The 19,922-nt window shown below is 42.9% G+C and overlaps 1 protein-coding gene across 1 annotated transcript; it reads left to right on the top strand.

Annotated features, from left to right (window-relative positions):
- Positions 1-5,062: 5,062 nt before the first annotated feature.
- On the top strand, positions 5,063-15,359 carry bbc3 (BCL2 binding component 3). Its single transcript, XM_048981266.1, has 4 exons — positions 5,063-5,554; positions 7,429-7,678; positions 10,014-10,228; positions 12,460-15,359. Exons 1-4 carry the CDS (start codon positions 5,483-5,485, stop codon positions 12,559-12,561), a joined length of 639 nt encoding a protein of 212 aa, XP_048837223.1. The 5' UTR covers positions 5,063-5,482; the 3' UTR covers positions 12,562-15,359.
- The last annotated feature ends 4,563 nt before the right edge of the window (positions 15,360-19,922 follow it).

The raw sequence follows: 19,922 nt of genomic DNA, 5'->3' as shown, positions 1-19,922 counted from the left end.
TGGATGGATGGGTGGTATAGAAATGGATACATGGGTTTTCAGGACATACATAGAAAGCCCTGGGCCAACATGGCGCAGCGCTGTACACTCAAACCGACTGAATATACAGTATTTAGTTTGTATTAAATCATAATGACAATGATCCCCAAAGATTTAAAAAAATGCTTAGGATACTACAACTTGTAGGCAGGGGAAGAGCAGAAAAAAATAACTCTCATTTTGCTTGGAGAATGCATCATTTTGTTGTTTAACTTAAATGACGTTAAAGAGGTATTTTTAAATAATCATTTAAATGCTTTGCCTTTTCCTGCTGTGCTGCACTTTAGGGCAAAAAGCCAGTGGAGATGCATTTTTTTGTGAAGTGGACAACATCCCGATGAAAACACGGCATTGTTAGTTGGTTAGTTGAGAAGAATCACGTGTGAGTACCATGGGAACAGCCAGCCCCATCGCCATGGCTCATTCCCCAACACCCGTCTTTTGGCTGGCGGCCACGCGGCCAGGCCTACCGAGCACAGTAATGAGGTAATTGACTGCTCATACACGTCCCTCTTCAGCAGCTACTTAGTAAATAAACCTGCAAGTAGTGCCTGTCACATTCTATAAGATCATCCTCTCACTTTCTCATCAAGTGACCTCATGTTATCCTTACGCATTTTATCTTCCAGGCTTTATCTTACAACAAAAATAAACCGCAATCTTCCTCTATCAAAACTGGGGAGGGAAAAAAAAGAAGGAACCGGAAAAGGAAGTTTGCGGTTAATGAGTGGCGGCAGAAATGTCGGTTTCAAATTTGATGCTGTTCTTAAAGACTAGCTAATGTTTTCAATAAAGGAAGTTTTATATATATATATATATATATATATATATATATATATATATATATCTGCGATGGGCTGGCCCCCCATCCTGGGCTGTTCCCTGCCTCGTGCCCATTGCTTCCAGGATAGGCTCCGGACCCCCTGCGACCCAGTAGGATAAGCGGTTTGGAAAATGGATGGATGGATAATTGTTTTGAAGTTCATGTTAAGGAAAGAAGAATATGGCAAGATATTAATAAATCTTATACAATACATATTTATCTCACTGAATAAACAGATTCCAGTTTAATGTTCCTTCTCTTAGTGTAAAACTACCGGTACGCATCGGTTGTAATCATGTGATTTGATGTCAATAAAACATGAGTTTTTTTTTTGTTTTTTTTTAATGAAAGTGGCCCAGTGGGAAAGCCCTGTATCTTTCTGTCAAAGTCACAATCATTAGCAGGCTTTCAATACTGCGCTGTAAGACGGCATGTGCTTGTTTTTTCTGTGGTGCTATTCAGCCAAAAACGAGGGTTCGACCAGCAGCGCGCCTTTCTGCGGAGCGTCACCCTGCTGGCTGTTTGCTGTGGCCTGCCTTTCACCACTCTCCCATTATTTAACCAGAAAAGGCAGCTGTGCACTCTACACAACGTCCTTTATGATAGTGGCTGTTGAGCAGAAAATTAGTTAGTAGCAAAGAAACCCCATTTTGGAGCAGTAGGAGAAAATAACATAGGCAGTGGTTTCTTTCAGGAGTGGAAGACTGTAGGTGGAGGGCTGGCCATGGATGATGTCATTGCGACAATTTAAGTGGGGGTCAAAGCTAAGCATTTGTAGGAGCCCTGCTGTCTGCACATTGGCTACACATATCCAGTCTACAAACCTGGTCTTCTGCTGCTATCGCTCACTCGTGGCTCCTCACCTGACCTCAAGATTAACTGTTCTACAATTTCCCAGAAGACTGGTACCCAACCCTGGTCTGTTGTGTATCTTGGCATTTGTATACAGCAATTATTTAATGGTTTAGGGCTCACTTAACCCTTTTGATTTATGTGGGTACCAACAACAATTGATGGATAATTCTAGCCAAGAAAAAAAAAATAAACAAACAACGATGGAAAGTCTTGCCAAAAAAAAAACAACAGGAAGAAGGTCTTCTTGGATCAGTCAGATTTCATGGGTAATTTACAAATGCTAATTAGCTTAACTGCATGCCTTTGTAATGGACAAGAGGAGTGAAGTCTTCAGAGGAAATCCGCGCAACATGTGGAGGAGATGCAAAGCAGAGATGCAAGTCGAACCACCAACCTTGCAGCTATGGTGCAACAGTGCTGCCCACTGAGCCATGGCACCACCCATATAGGAAAATACATGTGATATAAAAATATATTTTCCATTTACGAGGAAACCCATAGCACTGTGTGAAATATGCTTTTTGACATAATGGATATATGCCAATTGATGATGCACATTCTGTATAATATTAAAATGCACTGTCTTTCTAACCAGAAACTGTTTTTGCTGTAAACTTAATGCATATATGTTTGGGAACTTTCATGGTATAGTGCTGTAGTGGATAGAATGGTTATCTACCACCTCTGGAAATCAGGGTTCAAGTGTATGCAAAGTGCATGTTTTTCCCCAGCCTGTCGTGGGGTTCCCTCTAAGGTCTTCCAGTTTCCCCTCAGTCCGAAGCCCAGTGGAGATGAATCGGAGATGCAGTTTTGTGACGGGTGTACGTGTGCCCTGCCAAGAGGCGGTGCCCCCCAGTCCACCTACATTGCATATCTTTGGACTGTAATCATGAATGAGAAAACCTAGAGCAGTATTTCCCAGTCTGGTTCTCAGATACCCCAGAGAGTCCAACTGCTGGGAGCTGGGAGGGAGCAAAAATGTGGGCAGGCTGGGGGTCTGGTAGGACCGGGTTGGGAAACACCGATCCTAGAGGAATCCTGTACAGATAGGACACTACATACACAAAGTGCTAGACATGGGATTTCAGTACAAAACATTGGAAGGACCCTTTATGGCCAAAAGAATGTGGACTCCAGCTTATCCAACATCTCATTCCAATACCAAGGGTATTAATATGAAGTTGGTCGACCAATTGCTGCTTTAATAGTCTCTGCTCTTCTGGGATGGTTCTCCTTTAGACGTTAAAACATTACTGGTGGGATTTGCTGCCATTCAGGTTGAGTATTGATGTTGGGTCATCAGCCGGCCTGCCACCACACAACTGAACCTGCTCCCAGACGTTTTGAGCTTTACAATCGCTTCACTCGCAGATGACAGCCCTAGCAGAGCAGAAACGGAGCAAACTGAGTGCAAGGTCCATAACCTCTTCTGTATAACTTCCCAATCCGTTGCTGAAGTTTACTGCAAGAGATTGTGTGACTGTATGATTAATAATACACCGGTGGTAGGAATGGGTGTGAGTTCATTAGGAAATTCCTCTAAGTGGTGTCCACATACGTTTAGCCATATAGGTATGAAACCAAAGCACAACCCAACTGCACCACCAAATAATGCATACATACTGGTTTGGTATAATAAGGTAAATACCATCATTATATGCAGAAATACACAAAACATACTTTTCAACTGTACAGACACTTCCAAACAATCCAGAAATGCCATGATGTATCACATAAGGACTGCTCAGATGCAACTGATTAGGCCTTCAGGCCAAAATAAAAATACCTTCTGCTAGAAGACCCTCGGCCTAGAGATGGGTACCACTGAAAGTGTTAGAAGATTAGGAGAGGGAAAGGATAATAGGTGTAGATGGCCTGTTTGTATCACTGAGCAGTGCCTTGTTAAGAAAGCGGGCGTTATGTTATATGGCCCTTTGTGTTTTCACTTGTTGAGTGCGCAAACAATGCAGGGCACGCTTCATGTCACGTGACCAACGGGTGACATCACCACTGGCTGGTCCCACGGAGCTGGATTTGGTGACTGCGCTGACTGAAAGCGGTACCACCCGCACATCACTGAGCAGTTCTCAGGTGTGCTCAGGTGAAATTACAGTGCTGAATCCGGGAGTTTTCTATTATTTTATTTTATTTTATTTTATTTTTTTAATAATCGAGCTCAAACATTTAAAAAACACATTTACCATTTTTAACTAAACAAGTATAATTAATGCGTCAAACATATACATAATTAAAAAGGGAAATCTCTTTAATTTAATTTATTGGTTTGCGTTGTCATATATTACAGAATAACTACACCATGGGATACTACTTAGAGTGTGTATGCTATTTTATACGTAGGCCAACACGATCAGATACTCGCCCAGACATGTACACGAGCGGGGATTTCCCACTTAAATGGAAGACATCGCCAATTGTCCAGGGTTTCCTCGATAAGCTGTCACTTCCATCTGATTAGGCAGGGAAACAAAAGCCGCAAAACGAGAGACATCTGTGACCACAACAGAGAGAGCCACATGCTGCAATGCAAAGGTCAATCAGACACCAAACAGTTCGCAGTGGCAAAATTAATAACTAGCACTTGCAACTGAATTGCATTATACTAAACCTAGATGCATTATAATTCCATGTATGAGTACAGAAAGTTTACTATGATAACCGATCACGTATGTTCTTGCAGACTTGGTAACTCCTAAATCTTGTCAGATGTAATAAGTGTTCTGTCACGAGATAAATGTCAAATAAAAGATTCATCATAGTGTGTGTGTGTGTGTGTGCGTGTCGATATTCAAAATATGCAAAAGTATATCCGTTTAAGTAATAAAAATGATCATTAATTATATAAAGTCACATACACAAGGAAATTAAACACATAGGCTAACTTACAACTGGCGTATATAAAGCATGCCTTTCTTATGGGTTTTTGTGGGTGGAATCTGGTGATAGATTTACGAAAAATAGAAAATCAATGACTTTTTAAACAATCTACACGTCTTTACCGTCTTAAACGGTACAAACACCAAAACGTATAACACGAGTAACTTTTTACAAGCACAACACCGAAGGGCAGCAGGCAATTTGATTCACGCGCTGCACTGACGAATAATCATGCAACATCTTATTATTGTCAGTGCAAACGTGCCTTTTCACGCTTAGTTACCAATGCATTAACCGCTAATCCTAATACGTATTTCACGCATTGTCGTTTAAGTGTAGGGTAATGCGGAGCGATCGCTGACATGTTAGGATCAGTATTAGACAAAACACTGGCAGTAGCGTAAGAGCTGATGTTTACGCGCTAGGCTGCGCTACAGGACGAGTTCCAGGAATACATAATATTGGAAAAGGAGGAAGGGCGCAGAGTGGGACTGCAGCCTTCCCGTCTGGCGGACAGTTGCAGCATAGGGTTGCCCCATCGTCACTCGCTGAAGTGCATGTCAGGACTTGTTGTCAGACAAGAGGAGGGCGTGGCGTGCGGCTCCCAGCCGCGGGAGTGAAAGCCGAGGAGAACGCAAGTCTGCTGCATTCTTCTTTGTAATCTGCTGCAGGATCGCACACTTCTGTGACTCTGGAGAAAAACTAGCGTTTTTTTTCCCTCCCTCCCCCAGCCGCGCCGTGTTCAGCGTTTTATGACATCATTCGGTTTGGCCGCTGCCATATTTTTACAGTAACAATAACTTGGCGGGATGACACTCGGGCAGGCTGTCAGCGAGCGAGGGCACTAAGCGTGCGAAACGGCGTCTTCTGATGACAAATAGGAATCGACATCGCTTGAGCATTTACTGCCAGCCGGTGATTACGAAGCGACAAGAAAGTCAAGTAAGTGCAAGCTTGAAATTGTCAGGGCCATCATTGCATTATAACGCATCTGGAAGCAATCGATCGTCTACAATGTCAATTTCACTTCTGGCACTTATCAAATAAGTCAACTAACTGTAGTAGCGCTGCATTAATGTTGTACTGTTCGATGCCTTGTCCGATCTTATTCGGAGTTTGCTTGATCTGAAATAATGAATCACTTGCTGGTGCTGTCCGGCGTCGACTGTACTTTCTTTATTGATTTGGCTCATACTAACTGCAAATTGTGTTCGATGAGACTCGGAGACGCTGTTTGTCTCTTCTCATAACTACGTGAAAATGCATCTTTATTGTCGGAAGCCGTATCATTCATTTGAATTGCGGAGCTCAGTATGCTTCGACAGTCAGCCTTGATGAATGACCACAGAGGTGTCACGGCGTAAATACGTGTTTCATGCCTTTCAATAAGACACCTTGACGGTTTGATTCGTTTTTGGGGCATAAACCTTATCATGTGTTTATAGTTTTATATTTATGAAATCGATTTAGTTTATTGCCTGTTACTCGATCGTCTCATGCTGTGTATGATGAGTCTTGATTACGTAGGCGATACTATTGATCGTTCGATTCTAAGGCCGTTTAGTGCATTTCAGTTTTGATAGTAATACGTTTCTTTGTAGCAGAGTATACTTTATAACTTGGGGTATTTTTTTCTGACATTTTCCAACATGGAAACCATTGCAGTAGCAGCATGGTACATTTAACCCCATTAAGAGTCGAAACCACACGTTAGAAGGTCATTATCATCCGCAAACTTGACAAAAGCGTTAGCCATTGTCGTGGGCAAGACAACAGACCATTTTTTGTGGTTTGCACAAGTTCCGACGTATGAAAAAAACATCACACTTATTTTCTTTCAGAATTCCAGGGTACCGCAATCTTTTGCACCTCCAAAGAACAGAATTTTACTAGATTTCCAGCTTCAAATGTTTTCCATAACGCTTTAAAAATTACGGCAACTTAATTTTACAGTATTGTGTAGTATTTTTCCTTGTTTTTAAAACATATTTATGCAAAAGGAATAAATCGCTGCAGTTTACCGGTTTTATCAGGGTTAAATATGAGAAGTAGGCATTCCGTCTGTGAAGCTTGTTATTGTGTTTCCTGGTATTGCGCCTGGTTCACCGTCTGCGTGCGAGGCGCTTCACTTCTGCTACCGATTTGTTTACAAACAGTTCGCAGCACACGAGGGCGCCCTTTGCCGCCATCTAGCGGTCAGTGAGAATATAACACGCAGTATCAAACTTATACCCACCTACCCACCCCCCTCATCATAGTCAGGGTCACGGGGGGAGCAGGCTGGGGTAGAGAGCCGGGAGTCCATCCCAGGCAGCATAGGGCACAAGGCTGGGGTTCACGCTGGATGGGACGCTAGTTCATCGTAAAACACCCTGGAATTATGAGGCAACAATGCTATTCACTGAGCTGTCGTGCCGCCCTATAAATGAAATGCTATTTAAAATTTTGAAAATTTTCATTAATATTCAATAATATGCCGCCTTGATAACTAATAAAATAATGAATAACAAAATAAATCGTTCCTTCATGTTTTAAAACGCAGAGGAAAGCAATTAGCTGAATTCGGATATTCTCTGGGAGATTGTTTATATATGCTGAGCAGTAGTTACAAGGTAAAATTCGCCTTCGCTTAGGTGCAGACAAAAAACTCCTTCCTTCGCCGTACACCAGGAGGAGACACCTCACAGCTTTACCCCTGCGTCACATTTAAGTCTCGCATTATAAAATGTGCACCTGGTCAGATTCACGGAGGAAGCTTCTGTATGCATGGTTGAGTGTGCATTGGTATTTACAGCGTATATCTGCGTTCTCTGCAGTCTAAACCTGGTATGGCTCGGGCCCAGACCAACGGAGGCAGAGACGACAATCAGCAGGGAGGCCGGCAGAGCTGCCGCATGGAGGCTATGCAGCCGGAGGTCTGGCTCACGTGCAGCGGCCGCCGGCCGTGCTGCCAATGGCGCGTCAGGTCCACCCCGTCCACCCCCGCATGGGTTTGTCCACGCCAGGAACCTATGGCCAGTACGTCCCCCTCGGACATCACAGACAGCGTAATCCCTCAAAGGACAGGTAAGGGCGCCTGTAAATGGAGCATTAAATCAGTATATTGAGGAGGATAATTGGGTGTGAGAAAATGCATGATTGGGTGTTGAGAGTAGAGAGTTGGACTAATGTGTCAAGTTCAGAACCAATGGGATTTCCTTTTGCAGTCCTTGGAAACTCATGCAGCGGTAGGCAGTGCAGTGTATATCGGACAGGATTACGAAATGAAATTCTGCTTAAAAAATGTCACAGAATAGGGAAAAAGAAATGCAGATTTGAATCTGCTGTGAGATTGAAGTCGCTGTGCTGTTTTATTCCTGCACTTCACTACCAGAAATTTGATATATAAGCTAGATGTGTTGGGGGTTTTGAAGCAAACCCGCGATAGGCCCTTATATACATGTCAAGCATAAATTTAGCATAAAAGCTCATTTGACTGCATTTGTGATCAACAAGCGTGCAGAATTGCTTTGTATAGGGCTACTTAAGATATGCAGCTATTATGTGATATTGACTGTTAAGATAAGATAAGATAAGATAAGATAAGATAAGATAAGATAAGATAAGGTTTCATTGATCCCACACCAAGGAACTTAACTTGTTACAGCAGCCTAAAGTAGAATGGCAGTTCAAAAAGATAAACCAAAAGACACTATAACAAAATGGATATATATATATATATATATATATATATATATATGTGTGTGTGTGTGTGTACAGATATTGCACCAAATGCCAGTTTTGAACAATACTGTAGTGTCATGCTGTTATTTCCATGAGTTCAGCTGTTGGCAGCTTACATGCTTGTATATGAGCATTATGGAACCTCCTTGATGAAGACAGCCGGACTGCCAACGTGTTGGCAAATAGATGTAAGAATAACATAGTATGTGGAGTGTGTAGGTGTGCCTGTGTGGGCCTACTGATTGGCCATGGGAGGCAAAGGCCATTTGAACTGGGACTCTGATGCGCATGTCAGGGGCAGGGGTGTGTTTGCTGTTTTGGCTGGGAGACCCCTCCCCAAAGCCGACCGTAGACAGCTGGTTGAGGAATGGTGCGAGTGTTTACTGCGACTCTGCAGTGCCCGGAGCTCGGCTTTTGCCTCCTTCTGTGGGAGCCATTGAAGAGCTATGATCTGGGCATGTCAAGACTTGTCTCTGTCTACAACATCCCATAGAGAACGCATGGTTTTCTTATATGGCTGCTTTGAGATGCTCATTCTGCTCCGATTTCTTCCTTTCTCCTCTTTCATCGCTCCTCATTTACCGTTTCCTCTTTGCCACCTACCATGTTTTTACGATTCTTCCTGCTTTCTGTCTTCCTTCTACCCCTTGGTTCCCTGCCTTTGATAGCTCTTCCAAACTGATTGATCCCTCCCCCACATCGCCTAGACTAACCTATCCCAGCTGGTCACTGTTTTACTCAGCCAATGGCTGATTTCGGTTTCAGGCGGCGCTGGGCTACAGTTACCCTGGCAACAAGCCAGTACTCCTCTGTTTTCCCTCCTGTTCTAGCTTCTAAATCGCCAGAAGCTCTGGGATAAGCGTGTCTCAAAGCCATTGTGGTTATATAAACTTTCTTAATAAACTGGTTTTGAAGAGTCAGACTGTAAAATGTTCTGGTAGTAAATAAATTGGATTTCCTTAATATATCACGGCTCCTTTGGTTGTATTTTCCTCGTCAAATTAGCGAGATGCCAGTAGTCACTGCATCCTAATAAGACTGTTTATTGCAGCTATTTTATTTTGATCTTGATTATCAGATTTCTTTTCAGAAAATAACCTAAAAAGTGTTCAGAACGATTTGGGTTGTTATTTTTTTTTTTCTTCACCCCCAGAAGTGCGCAGAAACTCCGCTAGTCTTCTAGGCTTATTAAGCAGATTAAAAGATTACCATCTAACTTTAAAGGGGAAAAGGTTTATGACAATAACGACAGTAATCAGAGAAGTAAGCTTCTGGTGGCCCGAGATTTGAAACTCAGTTTTAAGACTCCGTCTGTTCTGCCATGAGGGGTTTTTTTTTTTTCGGAAGTGGGGCGAGTCGGATAAACGACGGTTCAGGATTGTTAAGTAGCCAATCCGGCTCAATAAGTAGTGCACTGTTAAATAGGTTAGCGACAGTGCAGGCAGCCGTGGTATTTTCTTTAGTCGCTTAAGAGTCAGCAGGAGTCACCTGCGATGGGGGGATGTAGCCTTTGGTGTTTTGGTGTGCAGACTTGTGCTTTAGGCCTGTCGATGGTGATCTGTTTCAACTAAGCACCAAATGTAATCAAACTAAATGCACTGCGACCCTTTCCGAGTCGCTGTTGATAATGGGGAACTTGCGATTCGTCAGCAATGGCATTTCTCTTTGTTTTGCCAAGACTCGCACCAAGCGGGAGGGAATGGACCCATCATAATGAGAGCCGGTGACAGACAGGAAGCCCCGCATGGCCGAAGTCAGCGCCCTCTAGGGGACGCCCAGGAGAACAGCCCCCCCGGTGGAGCACCGCAATTGGAAGACGAGGTTTCAGAGAGGGTGGCTCACCGGCTGAGGATCATAGGGGACGACATAAATGCCACGTTCCTGCAAAGAGGGGTAAGCATTGGAGTTCACACCGTGTCATCCGCCTTGCTGGTGTCTCACTACGCGATGCGGTACATGGTTTCTAAGAATGTGCCTGCAACGATCTTTCGAATTTTGGGTGAACACAAAGCGCCCCCCCCCCCCCTCATTCTACCCTGTTCTCTCCTCCTTTTTCCTGTCTCTTTCTCTTTTTTATTCCCTTTTCTGCTGCACCGTGTGAGGACCGGTGCTGGCAGCCGACGCGGTAAACACAGGCTAATCTCCCCCTCCCCCCACCCCGCCAGACAAACACGACTGACATCACCGTTTCATTCTCACACTCGCTCCTGCCACCGTGTCGACTGACGGCGCACTGCAGCGCGCGCACACGCGCAGCACCATGGAGACGGGGCAGCGATGCATTTACGGCACGCGAAACTCATTCAGAAAAAACGAGATCTCAAGGCGTCTTAAGACGAAAAGTTACTAAATACCCATCTTCGCTCCCTGCTTTATCTGCTTCCTTCAAGACTTCGACCACAGCGAATCTTAAGTTTCCTGGACCTGCTGATGACACACGACCCAGTGATCTCTTGAATAAAGAAGGAGAGACGATCGTTGATCTTTTTTATTATGGAGGTGTCAGCCGTATCTCTTTGGTTGTGGCTGCGACAGAAATGCCGCGGGGGCTGGAAACACAAAACACAGACCTCCTTCTCTTCATTTCACCACATTCTGTCCGGCCACGACTGTATCAGTTTGCTCTCCCTTTTTCTGGTCTATTCTTTCCCATTTGGGCTGCCAGCTTGTGTCTTGATCCTGTCTGTTCCCTTAACACACCCCCCCTCCCCCCTTCTCCACTTTCTGTCTAATGGTGAGGCTCTGTGTTATTTTTAGAGCTTGACTCATAGAAGCAGTTGATGTACGGTCGCCCTCCTATTCCAACGCCCAAGCTTCTCTGACATTGAGCACAGCACAGGCACACCTGCCCGCACTGAGAAGCTCTCTGCTCAGGCTGGCTGGTCTCTCTATACGTCCTGAGCTGCGGGGCCTTAACGTTACACGCATATTATGTTTATTGGATAGTCTTTGTTCTGTCCTACACTTAGCTATGAAATCATTTTCAAGTGCCGTCGCTTGTCAGTCCATTGTTAAAACAGTGGTATTTAAATTCATGCTGGTACGTCGATAACCTGCAGAATACAATCACGGCATTTTCTGAATCTTTGGTCAGTTCTTTTGGATGGAACATTGATCGAAGAACCTGCTTAATGTTTGTTGTTTAGTTATTGTTTTTTTCTGCCAAAACTATTTTACCTTAGGTTTTTTTGTCCTAACTATCATAGTATCTGCTGGTGCTCTGTGTGTGTAAAATATGGATTCTGATTTTGAAATGCAAGACTGACAACAGAGTGACCTACAGTAGTGAGTGTTATATTCATGGAGCATTACAGCTGTACCACTTTGTTTTCTCCTGGTTATTGCTGGACAGAGGTTACTTTGATTTATCAAGGTTGTGTTCGACAATAGGCCATATCCATCCATCCATCCATCCATCCATCTTCTGTAACTGCGTGTCCTATTCAGGGTGGTGGGGGGTGCAGGGAACAACCCAGGATGGGGAGAGGGGCAGCCCATCATAGAGCACACACACAGTTTGATAACTCCAGTTAGCCTCAGCATGTTTTTGGACTGTGGGGGGGAAACCAGAGTACCCGGAGGAAACCCCACGACGACATGGGGAGAACATGCAGACTCCACACACACAGAGCCATGGCAGAAACTCGAACCCTGGTCCCAGGGGTGTGAGGCGAGAGTGCTAACCAGTGTGCCACCATAGGCCATATCATAAACATACATTTGAATAACCCACTATGTAGTGGTACTAAGCCTCTTCTCTTTGTCATACACCCCCCAGGCCTGGCCGGCTGATGTTACGTCGTTCCCTTCGAGATACCTATAGGCTCCTGACTGCATGATGGCCACGATCACAGTTTTTGGGGCTCTCTAGCCATGATAAATGAACCGCATTGCAGGAGGGTCTAATCAGGTCATCGACTGTGGAAGCCCCAGTCAATGTCCTGTCCAGGGTGATCCCCTGTTGTATAATACCTGCTTCCTGGGATAGGTTAGGCTCACTGCAAATCTACCTTCAATAAGCAGCTATGGAGTTTTGATGGATGGATGGATGGATGGATGGACGGATGATGACTTCTTATTGTTATATAACCTCCAACCTAATATCCCCACGCCTCTCTTTTCAGAATGCTGTCCTGCCTTGGCAGAACTGGAGGGGTGTCTGCAGGGGACTCTTTCTCTTCATCACGAATACGCTCTGCACCGTCTACCAGCGAAGACGCACGTAAAATCTTAGGACGGAGGGCACGGGCAAGATGTACTGCCCTCTCCCGTCCCTCCCCAGAGAGCACAGGCAGCGCCAGCTAACCTGCGGGTTCAGGTTACGTCGTTTCTGTTATTGCCGTCCCTTCGTTCCGCCTTTGTATATTCTGTACATCGCTTTCCATCTGGCCGCGCCACGGCCGTAGGGGGTGGAGCCTGGAGGGCTGGTTGGCTGTGACCGCACCCTTTTCTGGAATCTTAGGAGGAGCGAAGTGAACCGTAGGGTGAGGACCTTGACCGTGCAGAGTCGGTGAAATGGGAACGGGCCCCGTTTTCCGGTGCTGAGCCGCGTGGCTCTGCTCGGCCTCCCACGATGCCTTTGCCTTCTTTCACTCTGGAGCTTGACAGCCCCTCTCCCTACAAGATGTGCTCCTTTATAACAGGGAAGGCTGTGAACTTTGTAGATCCAGCCTGGGAAGTCATGCAAAATTATGCCCGTTGTGTTTTTTCGTTTCGTTTCGTTTTGTGTGAGTAGCCCGTAACAGGCTACAGCACCACAGCGAGTTGGTCCCATGGAGCCATGATGGTCCCCAACACCGGGGTGCTAGGGCAGGGATACAGCTGAAGACCGATTTGCCTCTAAATGTATGTCCGTGTGTAAGAATATCATTTGCAATTAGTGTGTCACCCCTACCCTGCATTTGCCTGAAAATTATTCAGATGATATAGTTTTCTACAGACTCCCTTTAACTTGGGCCACGTTTTTAGTGCCCTCATCTCCCCCCCCCCCCCCCCCCCCCCCCCAAAAGACACGACATCTTGACCCGCGGTGGACAATCCGCTCGGAGTTTGTGGGATCCACATGGCCCCATGGTGTATGACCGGTGTGCTCGTGGCACGTACCGAACTCAAATTCACAGCCAGTGTGTCGTCGTTCCGGCATTAAGCTCTGTTTGGTGTCCAGCAATTTGCCAAAACAAAAAAAAAATGTAATTGTGATCGGTGGCCTAGTTGCAGTGTTAATAGTTGGAATATGTTTGTGTAAAACTGGGAGGAAAACAGGTGTCGTATGGATAAAGTGGTTTGGCAAAAAACCTGGTCCACCAATTAGTTTGTTTTTCTGGCTAACCTGTTGTTGAACAGTTACATTTTATTTAAGTTCTTACATCTGGGAGTTTATTTATGACTTGGAAGAAATCTGCACTATGAACTTTTTTTTTAACCACCTGTTGAACTGTTGTGTAACACAGTGGCCAACTTGAATTGGAATTGAAATTATGTTGAAGTTAATGTATTTATATACAGTAGATCTTTAAATAGTATTTCAGGAATATTTGGGTTAGTTGAACCTGATTATTATTTTGTCTTTTTCCATTTGTTATTTTTTAAAATATATTTTTCATGTTTTGTCCCTGTGTAGGTTCAACTGTTGTTGAAAAGTGGGCCTGTATATTTTTTATGACAGCCAGAAATCTCTTATTTCTTCAATAAAGTAAAACCTCAAAGAATCCAAAAGTCATTTTTATTTTAAAATGAAACAAATATGAATCAGTCACTTTACAGAATAAATTATTTAAAGCGTAATTACAAATTTTATGCTGTGCATTCATGACATATATTTCCATTTTCGGGGAGAGTGGGGGTGGCGGGGGGTTGTTAAAGTGAACATTGTTTTGCCTATAGGTTACATTCCTGTTTCACTGCTCCAAAAACCACTAAAGACTTACTTCTGGCAAGGAAGATTATGTAAACACAGCACTTGATAAACTATTTCCGTAGTCAGAAAGTGGATTCACATTCTACTTTTGTTTTTGGTTGACAAAGTTATCATCACCTCAACGTTGTCGCTATAATTGGACCAAAGCTAAACCATCTGGTCAGGGACATATTCCCCTAAATATTGGGTGATATTGTGACAACACACTGTTCCAGCACTACAGAAAATATTGGATGACGGTGTAAATGACATCCTATCTGCTTCTGGTGAGTGAGTTTGCATCCAGAACGCCATTTAGATGTAGCATTGGGTCATTTAACACTGTAAGGATAGAATTTGTTATAAAGTTTATTATTATTTTTTTTTTAAATGATGATTCAGGAAATTAAAGTCTAGCTTTTAAACTCCAGCCGAAACAGAAAGAGGTACTGAGGTATAACAGCGCGTGTATAACCCTGACAATTGAACTTATTTGCAGTTGGGTACATTTAGGCCAGTTTAAGGTTTATTTTCAGAATTGTCACCCAAAGAACGCATATCCCATGGTTCATAGCAGTTCTGTTAAAGCTGAGTTCTTGATTTTTCTAGTTCCTGCCTTTAATAACGCGTACAAACTTGATATATACCAAGGTGCTAGAGTCGATATGTGATTTGCTCCTTTTACAGGAGTTCCTGTTGCTTTGTTGCCATACTTTTGACATGGCCTTGCAGAGAATCATTAATCTAAAAACCTTTAAACAAAATCTGGATGTTTTTATTACTTTGAGGTATAAGACCTAGACTGAACCCCACAAGCACGCACTTACCCTTGAGTGTCTCCACGACACTGAGTGTGGGTGTCCACTTCCTGTGGCAGCCTTTTGACTTCTCATAGTGAGCGTTGGTGGTTCACTTCCTGTGGCGACCTCGTGACTTCCTGTGATGTTTTGATCTGCAATCTCCAGTACAGTCCTTTTCTAAGGGAACCGCCTTACTGTATTTGTTAAGTACCACTGTGTCTGTTACAATATGATGCTGAGACTGTGTATATTTGCTATTTGATATTTTCTATGTGAATTTCCATGTGAATTTTTTATTTTCATTTTACAATAAAGGGTAAAAATGTTATACATTGCGTTTTTGTCTATTTTGTAACTTAATTAGTGTGAGCTAAAGTTTTAATTTATTTGGACCCTGTAATTTACTAATATAAATATCAAGAGGCACTCAATTATTGTAATGTAACATGAACCACAAGAGTATTGTCGCTTCATATATAAGGACCAATCATAGTTTCTAAAATCATCCAACATTTTAATAAAGGCAATTTCATAACCTTTGCATCTAATACTGGCACAGAGTCAACAGGTTAGATTTAATACCTGCAGCAAGAATATGCAGAATGTTGTAGACAAAATAAATTATGTCAGTATAACATTAATCCGGAATACTTAGAGACATACTGGTTTTAAAAAAAATATCCATAATAATAATTCTTATTTGTGATGCACTTCACATCTGAAGCAAATCTCAAAGTGCTATAAAATAAAAACGTCATACAAAAAACATTAAACCCCTTTAAAAAAAAAGAGGGAGAAATGCTTTAAGTCTCAATGGTCTGTGGTGCCTTAAAAGGTCCGGGGGGGTGTTCCATAGTCGGGGGGGGGGGGGGGGCAGAACAGAAGCCTGATCACCCATGGTGCTGAGTTTAGTGCTGCGGAGGAGGCGGCAATTTGAGTTTCTATGCAATATGTAATGAACAAAATACAAAACGATACATTTACAGTGTGACTATAGACCACCTGTATGTAACAGTACACAAATTACATGATTTAGTATGAACTGTGCTTTTGGGTTCATGGTTTAGTGCTATTTCGGTACAGCAGGGAATTCGTTTTGAAATGTATTAATAAATATGAAAAATATAAACACAATTAAGGAGAGTTGTAAACGAAAGGCAATGCTTCTGTCGACCTGAAGTCCCTGCTCTGCAAGAAATCCAATCTTGCATAAAGCTGGGGTTGAACAGGCCACTGTCCATGCAGAATGGAACCGTCTATTTCACTATTTTTGACCCTGGTCTGTGGGGACCCACAGACAGTACACATTTTTGCTCCCTCCCAGCTCCCTACTGGGAGCAAAAATGTGGACTGTCTGGCACAGAGCTGGGAGGGAGCAAACATATGGACTGTCTGTGGGTCCCTGAAGACTGGATTGGGAAACACTCTTCTGTTCTATGTTCATTGGTCACACATTAGATTTATTGAACCTGATTGTTCGTGCCATTGTTAAATTTGAATAAGACCTTTAGCATGTGCGGAGATAATTGGTTTTCTGTCTGCCAACAGAGAACATTTTGAAGAGCTGTCAAAAGACAGACAGAGACTGCATAGAAGAGGAGCAAGTCATTATCTCACCCAAACTTCTGAGATTAATCACCAGACACTCCAGGAATCGATCATTTGACCGATAGTCTAGTCCTCAAGGCCACTGGGTTTTCAAGGGGAATGATGACATTGGTGTGTGACATTACCTCATTTTCGTCAGAAGAGTGAAGAGGGGAGACGTGCTTTAATTACACTGGTGTCCTTAGTCCCATCTGTATTAATCCCCCCAAACTAATCTAACAAAAAGAGAAGTGACTCTTTTACATGAATCGTGACATCAAGCCTGTAGTCGTCGTCTTTGTTAGTTATTCCTTTAATTCAAGGAAAGATGCAATTGGCGATGCACACGCTCATTAAACACGAAGAACAGCAAAGTCCCTAAAAAGTTAAATCAACCGTAGAATCTTAGAAGACAACAAAGGAAAAGTAATGAGTTCTTTGCACTAATAGAATACTGATAATCTCATAATATACATGAAAGCTGTAGGGTCCCTCAGCAGTCTAACTAGTTAATTTAATTTAGAAACGTTATTGAAAACAAATGTCTTTTGACTTCACAGGGAGCAAAATCCCTAGTCTTTTCCTGGTTGAAATGTGTCACTAATTGGAGAGTAAATCAGTCAGCAAATAGTGGAAATCAAGCAATTTTATTTTATGTTCAAGGACTGAATAGTAAGATTTAACAGAAACATGTAGTCAAAGTCATCAGGCATTTTCCTAATAAGACTCATTTTTGCTGGTCATCCATTCATCTTGCAGCCACTTTTCTTGAACAGGATTTCAGGTCATGCATTTTCAATATTTTCTTCTTTAAAATTTGTTTTACTTTCACGTATAATTACAAGAACAGGCCTATCTTAAAATCAGCTCACACTCTCTTATATTAACCCAGACTTCTGCAAATTCCATGTCTTTACGTACGGTTAGAGCAGGGCTGAAATAAACCACATATACTCTTAACCAATAGGTGGTGATTTCACGTCCAGAGTACAAATCCAGACCAAGATTTTGTTTCAATCAACCAATTGAGTATAAAGATTCAGTCACAGAGTGACTCAGCTGGTTGGTTATAACAAAATCTTGCTCCGGATTCGTACTCTCCGGACCTGAAAACCCCACCTATGGGTTAAGAGTATATGTGGTTTATTTCTAGAATGTTCTTTCATAGTTAGAGCAATGGGCTGCAATTTTACTGCCATGCCAGACCAAGCCAAGCTCACTTCACAGCCCACATGGCCTTAAGCCAGAAGCCATAGTGGCCAAAATAAAAGCAGGTTTGCTATTCTGTTTACAAGAGTCATACACATGGAATGGCCCACTATCTCTGACATTAAAGTCACAGAAGCACTTAAATCCTATTCAAAAGCCTAACACACATTATGCTTAGTTCTGAATATTCAGCAATGGTTAGGCTACAGCTAACTAGCTAACACGCTGAGCCATATTTCTCACATATTTGTATGCTATATTATAGTGTGGATTAGCATAGTCAGCTACTGTCCGTTTTACTCTATGCAAAGTAATTTATATTTTACCATGTTTCTTTGGGACATTCGGATCATAAATTTCATGTTTCGTTCTATATAGGATTTCCCCAACTGGGCCTGTCTATATCACTCATTTACATAGCGCCAAAAAAAATAATCATTTACCAAAAATATAAATTTGCTGGAATCTGAGGAAGTCAAAGAAACATTCCTCAGAGCCTTAATGCAGTGTGAAAATGGTGATAATTCTCCCACATCTATAAATCTATTCATCGTTCAGCTTCTTGTCCTGGGAAGGTTGATGGGAGGTCTTGAAGCCGAGGCAGTACTGGGTATAAGGCTGGGGTACACCCTGCTGAGTCACTCTGTGACTCTTTATACTCAACTGGTTGGTTGAAACAAAATCTTAGCCTGGATTTGCAATTTCTAAATGTGTACCTTTTACCCCTGGATCCCAGTCTACTTACATGCTTATACATATACCACTACTGCCAGCTAGCCTAACTAGATGTCTTCGGACCGCAGAGGGAAACCCTCACTAGTCAGGGGAAGAGACATAGCAGAGGTGGGATTCAAACCCAAAGGCTGCAGGTTTGAGACACCATGCCTCTCAGGGAAGGGGCGAGCCCACAGAGGATGCCAGTCCATTACAGGATAACACAATAAGAGAAATATAAAGATATTTGACCATAGGTTTTGGGACTGGGGGAGACTGAGGAACCCACATGAACACAAGGCAAGCATAAGAAAGTCCAAGAGCCGGAATCAATCTCACTAGTCTTGAGATGTGAGCCCGATGTAATTGAGATGTAATTAGCATAGACACTCACGGTTCATGGCAGTCAACTCAAACATGTAAATACCTGTTAGACGGCTCACTCTGGAAGCTGGACTGAAGGCAGCTACAATTCCACACCCACACACTCACAAAAAGGTGGCGATCAGATACCACCTACTGCAGCAAAATTAAATATGCATAATAATATATATATATATTTTTTTTAATTAGAAACGAAGAAATCTATAGTCACATGTTAAGTTTCTGTTAACTTTATATGAAGTCAGTTTATAAATCATCCATCCATCTTCCAAACCGCTTATCCTCCTGGGTTGCGGGGGGTCCGGAGCCTATCCCGGAAACAATGGGCATGAGGCAGGGAACAACCCAGGATGGGGGGCCAGCCCATCGCAGGGCACACTCACACACCATTCACTCTCACATGCATTCCTATGGGCAATTTAGCAAGTCCAATTAGCCTCAGCATGTTTTTGGACTGTGGGGGGAAACCAGAGTACCTGGACGAAACCCCATGACGACATGGGGAGAACATGCAAACTCCACACACGTGACCCAGGTGGAGACTCGAACCCGGGTCCTAGAGGCGTGAGGCTACAGTGCTAACCACTGCACCACCATGCCGTCCCAGTTTATAAATCAGATAATCATATTTTTACTTTACATATAGATTCATAAAAAGAGTTCATAAATTCATTGGGATAAACGCATCACCATTGCTATGGTCATAAATAACTCAGGATTTTATCATCAAAGAATATTTGTCTTTTCACGTGTGACACTTAAAGCTTATTTGACTAACCGGCAGTAAATTTTTGAGATAAACAAGACTGTTTATAAACAAATTAGCTCGGACTACAATCCCCAACTTTGTATCTTTATCTTCTGAATACTGCCATCAGGTTGTTTCGACAATGATGACCTGAGCGTTCATGCAAATATCCATACATTTAAAGAAACAGGTAAATGCTTTATGCTTTCAAAAGCTGTTTTGATCAAAGAAAGGACACGAGAATGGGAA

This window comes from Brienomyrus brachyistius, chromosome 17, assembly GCF_023856365.1.
Source record: "Brienomyrus brachyistius isolate T26 chromosome 17, BBRACH_0.4, whole genome shotgun sequence".
In the NCBI taxonomy this organism is placed as follows: Eukaryota; Metazoa; Chordata; class Actinopteri; order Osteoglossiformes; family Mormyridae; genus Brienomyrus; species Brienomyrus brachyistius.
Note: the sequence above shows the minus strand (reverse complement) of the source record. Positions and strands in the feature narration are given on the sequence as shown.

Bases quoted from the DNA above. Each gene is read 5' to 3' on its own strand.
- bbc3 (XM_048981266.1), top strand. From the start codon at position 5,483: ATGACAAATAGGAATCGACATCGCTTGAGCATTTACTGCCAGCCGGTG. The intron at 7,679-10,013 runs GTAAGGGCGCCT...TGTTTTGCCAAG, and splicing joins CGTAATCCCTCAAAGGACAG to ACTCGCACCAAGCGGGAGGG. The intron at 10,229-12,459 runs GTAAGCATTGGA...CTCTCTTTTCAG, and splicing joins CCACGTTCCTGCAAAGAGGG to AATGCTGTCCTGCCTTGGCA.